This window comes from Platalea leucorodia, assembly GCF_965183815.1.
Source record: "Platalea leucorodia genome assembly, chromosome: 13".
NCBI classification, from domain to species: domain Eukaryota; kingdom Metazoa; phylum Chordata; class Aves; order Pelecaniformes; family Threskiornithidae; genus Platalea; species Platalea leucorodia.
Window position 1 is genome coordinate 1,726,906 of NC_138835.1, and position 9,296 is coordinate 1,736,201.

At 52.0% G+C, this 9,296-nt stretch overlaps 1 protein-coding gene across 1 annotated transcript; it reads left to right on the forward strand.

Annotated features, from left to right (window-relative positions):
- Positions 1-4,365: 4,365 nt before the first annotated feature.
- FITM2 (fat storage inducing transmembrane protein 2) lies at positions 4,366-9,296 on the forward strand (the record flags this gene model as incomplete). Its single annotated transcript, XM_082325678.1, has 2 exons — positions 4,366-4,547; positions 7,147-9,296. 2 exons carry the CDS (start codon positions 4,366-4,368, stop codon positions 7,787-7,789), a joined length of 825 nt encoding a protein of 274 aa, XP_082181804.1. The 3' UTR covers positions 7,790-9,296.

Below are 9,296 nucleotides of genomic sequence, written 5' to 3' on the forward strand. Positions count from 1 at the left end.
CTGGGGGGCTGGCGAGGGCCCCCGGGCAGGCGGCGATGGGCAAGCAGATGCCAGCGGGGTGTGGGAATCGCCGTGAGGCAGGAGGACAAGCCAGGAGGAGAGGAGAGCTCCCAGGTCCGAATGGGCCAGTAGTGGTGGGGTAACTGGGCCCCACTGAGCGTGTGGCCACAGGCTGGTGGCTCTGCCGGTCCCGCCGGGCAGCGTGCTCGGACGGGCAGCCGCTGCCCGTGCCTCCTCCTGGCGCCCCTGGAGCGCACGTCCCTGCGGTGTCCATCGGCCTGTGAAAACCCACCTTAGCCCAAACCTGGGTCAGAAAAGAACCATTGCTTGTGTTTTGTGAAAAACTTTGGGTAGCTTTTCTCTCCTTCTCCTGCAAGCATCCTTCCTTGGTTGCAACAGAGAGCAGCAGACCCAAAAATCTCACCAAAAAAGAGAGATTCCTATTTAGCACAGTCAAGAGGCTCAGTTTGACTGTTCGAGCTGAGAATTCGGTTCAAACTTCTTGGTCCTGCTCATTGCAAACCTCCAAACCTTTGCCAGTTTATTCTTCAGTGTGGGGAGGCTCCCTTGCTGGGGCACCCACGGCGGCTGAAGCGCTTTGTCAAGGGGCTGAAGAATTAAACTCCAGTAACTCATTCTGCAAATGGCTTTAAGGCACCATCAGCTTTTCAGCAACAATCTTGCCGCCTTCTACCCCGCAATGTTTTTGAGCGTGTTTAGCAAGAAGAACTTCTGCATAGGGGTCTCATGACGCTTGTGCCTGAGGCTGTGACACGATTGCAGCACATTCGGGTACGACATCATTTTCTCAGCATGGAAGCGACAGCAAATCACAGTGCAGGACCACGAGCCTGAGCAAAATGTCACAGTCTTGCAAGAAGGTCTGGATTTCTCCATAGCTAATTTTAAGCACCCAAATTAGGTGTACAGTTGCGCTAGGCTCCTGGCAAGGCTTGCTAAGGTTGTCTTTCCACTGACCGTATACCGAGACTGGGGTGACTCTGTTTCCAGATGAGGATCCTCGGTTCTGCAGAAGGTATCCATACCATAGTCCCGCATCAGCAAGACAGGCTTCTTTGCAACCGAAGTGATTAACAGATGATTAACAGAATCACCAAAATGAGACAAATTAATTTTCTAAGCACCTTAATTATTTAAAATAATCAACAACTCAGAGTGTCATTGTTCTTGCTCCAATGAATAGTGAGATACCTGATACAACATGAACTCTATGACCAGGAAAGGTTTCCCCCAAACCTGCCGCAGCTCGGGAGTAGGGATGCTCTTCCCAGGCGGGTTGGATCTTACTTCAAATCTCTGCTCAGGCAGCTGGGATCTCCACATCGCCTGTCCAAATAAGTGCCCTAAGCTCTGGGTGATCGGGCGTGCCGGGACAAGGCTTACCGACCCCTCTTCAGCTCTGAAAGTGGTTCAACGGCCCCTCATCAATCTGTTCCTCTGTCCTTTAGAGGCAAAATGTGATTTCTCAATGAAAGTAACACAGTTTGCTGGGGGCCTTGGTTCAAATTAAACCACTGTGTGTTGGGGGGAAAACCCCCAATTTTTTTAATCACATAGTCTGGAAGATTTCAGCTTGAATCAGTGATTTGGTGACGTTAAGGAAAAAGATGTGAAGGAAGGGAAGGACAGCCGTATCTGCTCTACCTGACAAAGTAATTCAGTTTAGTATGGTTTATACCTGTCGCAGCTCGACCAGGTGTCTGTGAGGGCTCTTTGGGAACCTTCTGCAATCCCTCTGGAACAAACCTTATTCCCTGTTTATGAAGAAAAGCTTTTTCTGCCGTTTTAAAAGACCTAAATTCTGCTTCTCTGATTCTTTACAGAGGACCGGCGATCGGCTCCTGAGAAGGACTATTGGCCTTGGCTGAGGCACATGGCAGCAAATACATGGCCCGAAAGTAGAGATTTACCCTAAGTCTGCAGGACACCTGGACCCAGCTGAGCTTTGCTCACTGCCCTTGCGAGAATCTGCGATTTACAGAGATAATCCCCAGACATTTCGAGTTGGGCTGAAGACAGACACATTTCCAGCCCATGCCATCAACCCCATTCAGCTGGAACGGGTGCCAAGCTTATGAAACCCTCCTGCCGTGTGGTAGACTCCACAGCATGCTTCATTAGCAACCAGCCGAGCAGCTCGCCACCTCCAGCTCGCCGGCATTGCAAACAGTCTGGAGATCAGAGACCCAAACCTGGGAAGCGAAGGAGGCAAGGTTTCAAAGGCAGAGGGGGATTTAGGCAGACAATGCTGGACTCCGTAAAACCTGCTCCCAGCCTCTCTCATCCTCCCTCGTTTGAGTGAACGCAGCTGTCTGTCTTTTCTAATTCAGGGGTACAATGCTGTGGCTGGAAGTGCTAGACACGGCTGGGGCAGTCTTATTAAAAACAACATCTAATAAATTGCCGAATGCCATTTACCCTGGATAACCTCCTTAGCTGAAACTCTCCGTATCTACGGGGGCTGCTTTGATGTCTCCTTCTGCTCTTTCAGCCCAGATGTTGTCATAGATTTGCTGACGATGACTGCAAACCGGCTTTGAAGCGCGCTCTGGCAAGAAATACTTTCCCATCCTGCCCCAGATAGGGTCTGCTTTTCTTCCCCCTCTCACATTTTTAGTACCGAGGCCATTGGGATGAATAAAGGCTCTTTGTTCCTTTAGCCATTTCTCTGCTTGCTGATGCTTTTTTTATTTTTTGAAAACTAAGTTGAAGTGACAGCGGCAGGAGTTCAATAGATGAAATAGGTCTCAAATAGCGCAGTGACGGCCAGCGCTCGGACCACGTTCAGCTGTAAACACGGACAGTGAAAAGGCGCGGGAGCCGTAAGAGCCCCAGAAATACTTTCTGCCTCTCTCTTAAGCCCCAGGAAGAAAGTAAAATAATTCTACTGAGTGAGCATATTCTCAAATTTTCTCTTTGAATGTTATGGTAAGGCACTCTCTTTCGGAGGAGCTGGCGCTTTACTGTAGAAGTAGCGGATGGTCATTTGTAGGACGAGAGGGAACGGCCTCAAGCTGCACCAGGGCAGGGTTGGGTTGGATATTGGGGAAAACTTCTTCACGGAAAGGGCTGTCAGGGCCTGGCCCAGGCTGCCCAGGGCAGGGGCTGAGTCCCCATCCCTGGGGGGATTTAAAAGCCAGGAGATGTGGTGCTTGGGGACAGGGTTTAGTGGTGGCCTTGGCAGTGATAGGTTTAACCGTTGGAATTGATGATCTTAAAGGTCCTTTCCAACCTAAGCCAGTCGATGATTCTGTGATGCTATGGTATAGATACCATAGGCCACGAGCCCCTTCGGGCGTCTCTTGCGATGCTCCGGTCTGGAAGCAGCCTGCCCATCCGGTGGTGGATGCAGAACGTCACCTCCGTCATCGTTTTGACAGGCGGGAGCGGGAAGGTGATGTGCCAGGGTGCGGGCGCTCTTCCCCTGCCGCAGGGAGGCAGCGAGGCCCCGGTGTGCACCCCCCTATGGACCCCATACCCCCCCCATGGAACCTATATCCCCCCCATGGACCCCATACCCCCCCCATGGACCCTATACCCCCCCCATGGACCCCATACACCCCCATGGACCCCATACCCTCCGCTATGGACCCCATACCCCCCCCATGGACCCTATACCCCCCCCATGGACCCCATACCCCCCCCTATGGACCCCATACCCCCCCCATGGACCCTATACCCCCCCCATGGACCCCATACACCCCCATGGACCCCATACCCTCCGCTATGGACCCCATACCCCCCCCATGGACCCTATACCCCCCCCATGGACCCCATACCCTCCCCTATGGACCCCATACCCCCCCCATGGACCCTATACCCCCCCATGGACCCTATACTCACCCTATGGACCCCATACCCCCCCCCAAGGACCCCATACCCCCCCCTATGGACCCCATACCCCCCCCATGGACCCTATACCCCCCCATGGACCCTATACTCACCCTATGGACCCCATACCCCCCCCCAAGGACCCCATACCCCCCCCTATGGACCCCATACCCCCCCATGGACCTCATACCCGCCCCATGGATCCCATACCCCCCCCCCATGGACCCCATACCCTCCGCTATGGACCCCATACCCCCCCATGGACCTCATACCGCCCCATGGATCCCATACCCCCCCCATGGACCCTATACCTCCCCCCATGCACCCCATACCCCCCCCGCGCGGCCGCGCCGCGCCCTGCAGGGGGCGCCCTCCCGCCCGCGCGCATGCGCACAGCCCCCCCCGCGTCTCAGCCTGGCGGGCGCCGCTAGGGGGCGCCCGAGGGGGCGGGCGCCCGGCGCGTGACGCGGTACGGCGGCCGGGAGGGGCGGGGCGGCGGCGGTGGCGGCGGCGATGGCGGCGCTGGAGCGGCTGGAGCGGGGCGGGCGCTGGCTGCGGGCCGGGCTGGCCGCCGGGCAGGTGCGGCGCCGGCTGCCCTGGCTGCTGCTCGCCATCGTCCTCCTCGGGTCCGCCCTTAAGGACGGCGACCTGGTGCCCGAGACGCCCATGCGGAACAAGCGGAACCCGCTCAACGTGTGAGGAGAGGCGGGGGGCGCCGGGGCGGCCGCGGCAGCGCGGGAGGGGGGCGGCGGGCACCCGGCTGCGGGGCTGAGGGGCCGGCTGGGCCCGCGGCGGGGAGCTGGGGCGGGGCTGCGGCGGTGGTCTGCGTTAGATGTCCTGGGCTCAGCGTCCGCTGAGGGCTGCAGCGCTGCCAGGCTTCGGCACAGCGGGAGTTCCCTGAGAGGAGCTGGGGGTGCTGGGCGACAGCTGGCAGGTGCCCAGGTGGCCACGAAGGCCAACGGTGTCTAGGCTTGTATCAGGAACGGTGTGGCCAGCAGGAGCAGGGCAGGGATCGTCCCCCCGTGCTGGGCACTGGTGAGGCCGCCCCTCGAGTGCTGTGCTCAGCGCTGGGCCCCGCACCCCAAGGCGGCCATGGAGGGGCTGGAGCGTGGCCAGAGCAGGGCAGCGAGGCTGGGGCAGGGGCTGGAGCACAAGGCTGGGGAGGAGCGGCTGGGGGAGCTGGGGGGGCTCAGCCTGGGGAAGAGGAGGCTGAGGGGAGCCCTCATCGCTCTCTGCAACGGCCTGAAAGGAGGCTGGAGCCGGGGGGGTCGGTCTCTGCTCCCCAGGAACAAGCGATGGGACGAGAGGGAACGGCCTCAAGCTGCGCCAGGGCAGGGTTGGGTTGGGTATTAGGGAAAACTTCTTCACGGAAAGGGCTGTCAGGCCCTGGCCCAGGCTGCCCAGGGCAGGGGCTGGGTCCCCATCCCTGGAGGGATTCAAAAGCTGGGGAGATGTCGTGCTCAAGGCCATGGTTTAGTGGTGGCCTTGGCAGTGCTGGGTTAACAGCTGGACTCGATCTTAAAGGTCCTTTCCAACCTAAACGGTTCTATGAATTCTATGAATCCAATTCTATGAATTCTTGCTCAGTTTTTATTGGAAGAGGAAAAGAAGGAATTTATTTCCCTCTTGAGCTCTCAGATAATTCCTCATATTTGAGTAAACTGCTAGTTACTGAACTGATCTCAAAGCAAGCTGAAGAAACGAAGCCTTTTAGCCTCTTTTGTAAAAGCAGAGTTACTGCCATCCTTTTCTAGTGCTTAGGCAATGATTTCACTGGCTTAGTCATTCTTTAAAACTACGTTTGAACATTTTGAAGGGCATGAGGAAGGCGATGAGCTGAGCCAGTGCACCTGTGCTTTCCCTGCTGCAGATCAGAAAGTGAAGGTAAAATTGCTGTTTTCCCCTGTGACTTGGGGAATTTTGTACTTTATTGGTTTGAATTTGTCGTTTGGTGACGTGTGGAAGAGGAGCTGCTTTTAGTGTGATTGAAAAGAAGGACTGGCAGGAAGACTTAAGAGACTGAAATTGATTTTACAGTAAAACCATACTACAGTCCAATTCTCCCTTTTTAAATAGAGGGGGGTTGTCTGTACTGACAGTTCCTGAGGCAATTTTTTTCCCCACAAATTACTTGCCTGCTGGTTTGCTGGCAGCAATTATGTTAACAGCCTTTTTTTGCTTTTAACTGTCTCAATAAAATAAGCATTTTATTTTCAATTACTATTCCATGGTAGCAGCTGTAGTTGCCACACAAATGCCACTCCTACTATAAAATTAAGAGAAGAGGAGGTGCTCCCAAAACCCTGGGCAAGGCCCTGGCAGTTTTTGTTAGGGTCTTAATGAAGATGCAGAACTCTGTTCCTGCTTGGTTTTGTCTTTGATGCTGCGGTACTGATTAAATGCTGACTGTGTGTGTTTAGCTGTAGCTCAGCCACTGAGCAGAATTCTGCTGGCTCTGTTTTTCAAACCGGAATGAGGGTAACGCGGGGGCTGATAGGAAGCAACCTGCATTGGAAGGTGCTGATGGGAGAAAGAAGATCGTAGACTATGGTCTCCTTAACTCGTTAGTAAATTCACTTTAAGATTCGAAAAGAGGACTAGTTACGCAATACTGTTTCCTGCTAAACAGGATATCGGCACATCATCAGCTGGTTTTCAAGATTCTGTAGGCATCACAGCAAAAATTTTCAAGGCAGAGAGTGAACTGGGAGAATTTGTATATGCCAAAGGAAAGCTCTCACCAGCTGGAGGGACAGCAAAGGAACGAACACGTTGTGCTGCTTTGTTTATTTTACAAGGTGATGATGGAGGAAAAGCTTCATGGGCTGATTAGGGAAAAGAGTCAGCCCTTCTGGCTGTCCTGTTCAGTATTGAGAGGCTGAGGTTGTGCAGGGCGTTGAAAACAAAGATAACTGAGATGGAGAAAGAGAGTCGGAGAAGGGGTTACTGTGGTCAGGGTGGCAGGCTAAAAATACGTCCTTTGCAGCTGCATTTTGAGCAGGGCAGAGTTGGGCGGGTTTGTAGGGTAAAAGCGATTGCGAAACCGAGCTGCAAGTCTGAACGAGGGCTCTAGGTCCAAGGGAAACAGTTGAAGTCCCTGGGTGAGGAAGTATTCAGAGAGATAGTGGGGAGAGGGTTAAGATTTTAGCTATGCTTTGCTTTGAGGGGGGGGCACAAGTGTCTAATTTAGATGGTTCTGAACACTGACCTTGAAAACCTGCTTCTTCAAGCACCACCGCTTACTCCTGTGAAGTTTCACACATGCACGTTTCTCTTTTGGCTTCTCTCTGGCAGGTATTTTGTGAAGGTGGCTTGGGCATGGACGTTCTGGCTTCTGCTGCCCTTCATCGCGGTCACCACCTACCAGTTTGCCGAGAGCAAGTTCCTCTACGGTCCCACGAAGAGCATTTTGACGGTGCTGCGGCGTCTCAGTGCGCTGCTAGTGGGCACCGCCGTCTGGTACGTCTGCACCGGACTCTTCATGTATATCGAGAATCTCACCGGCGTGTGCTCTACCTCGGGTAAACTCAGCGAGCCTCGCCGGCCGTATGCCACCAAGCAGGAGTGCCACCAGAACAACGGCATCTGGAATGGCTTTGATATCTCAGGGCACTGTTTTCTGCTCTCGTACTGTGCTCTGATGATTGTGGAGGAAGTGGCTGTGCTGGAAGGCTTGTCCATAGACCAGAACTCTAAGCTGCGCATTGTGATCAACGGCCTGTTTGTTTCCTTGTGTTTTCTCGCCGTGATCTGGGTGTTCATGTTTCTCTGTACCGCCGTGTATTTCCATGACTTCAGTCAAAAGCTTCTCGGTGTGCTGATAGGTCTGTCAGCTTGGTACGGGACATACCGATTTTGGTACTTGAAACCCTTTTCTCCTGGACTACCTCTTCCAAGTATACCTTTGAGTGCAAAGAAATACAGTTATAGCAGATAAGTTTTAAAATTTTTGGATTTTGCTTTCAGTAATGGAGGAGTTGAATGTAGGAACGGTTGCTGTATTTCCAGCGTAAGGAACAAGGTGATGCGCTGGAGGAAACCAAATCCGTACTAGCCTATGGTTGGCAGGTGGCAATGAGCTTCTTCCTTGGGAGAAAAAAAAAATGGTATTGGAAGAGGTCTGCTCTTGTTTAGGAGCTGCTGACTGGCATTCTCAGCAAAGGAATCAGAAGATGGATCTGTTTCTCTTACTAATAAACAGAGGAGCAGATCCAAGGCTGACAGAGGCCTTTGCTCTTTAAGAGCTTGACTGATCTCAGCTTAATTCTCCCTCTTTCTTTTTGATTTATTTATATCAAAATATTGTGGATGATCCAAACCTCCTACTTTTTTTTTTTAATACTCCTATTTGTATTGCCTTACGGGAAAGCTCTAATAATGACAGCACTGCTAAGTGTTGCAAAAATACCGATACTCGTTAGAGCAGTGTATAGCTCTGTTGTGAAACTAGAACATCTCATGTTACCAAGTCTTAAATACACTAACTTGCCACAAATGCTTCTTAGCCGTCTGCACCTTCTGCAACAAAGAGAGTAAATCTGAGATGTAATGTCTTAAGCAGACCGTGACTTTAAATTCATGCCTGCCTTTGAAAAGGAAATGCCTGAAAAACAAGCCTTAACTTTCTCCTTAGATGAATTATCTGTAACAATATTTTGTCATTTTATTCTTGACAGAAAAAACCAAACTCCTTCCAATTTTGCTAAAAAGTCCAATATGAGAATTGGGGTTTTAATTTTTTTTTTTAAATCTTGTGAGTTGCACGCTTTGCAACAATGAGTAATTCGTGGTGTCTCTCTTCTAGAGGAAGACTGAAATTCTGGTGTTACGAACAAGTTAGCTTAACCTGCTCTTTCCTGACTAGTCTGCTCGGTAATGAATGGAACACATTGTTTATCCTAAGAGCGGCAAAGCAGTGTGCTTGAAGCAATATTTACTCTTGCTTAACCAGCAATATCAATAAGCTGCTTAATTTTGATTGCACATAAAGCTGTGGCCACTTTTGATGTGGCTGGAAACCCACTACTGAATAAAACACTACTGTTATATAATGAATAGGTGTGAGGTGGGATGGGTTTACTCACCATATCAGTCAGGCATTTAGCGTAGTTTTTATCTTGAAAAGTTTTTTATGATTTCATAAAGGCTTATTCATGACACAGTTGCACAAAATTTGGTTGACAGTTGTAGTGATGAGCAAGACAGCCAAAAAGGTCTGTGGGCAAGGCTGTAGGTAGTGTCTGCGAATTGTAGAATTGTTTTGGTTGGAAAAGACCTTTAAGATCATCGAGTCCAACCGTTAACCCAGCGCTGCCAAGGCCACCACTAAACCATGTCCCCAAGCACCACATCTCCCCGGCTTTTAAATCCCCCCAGGGATGGGGACTCAGCCCCTGCCCTGGGCAGCCTGGGCCAGGGCCTGGCAGCCCTTTCCGTGAAGAAGT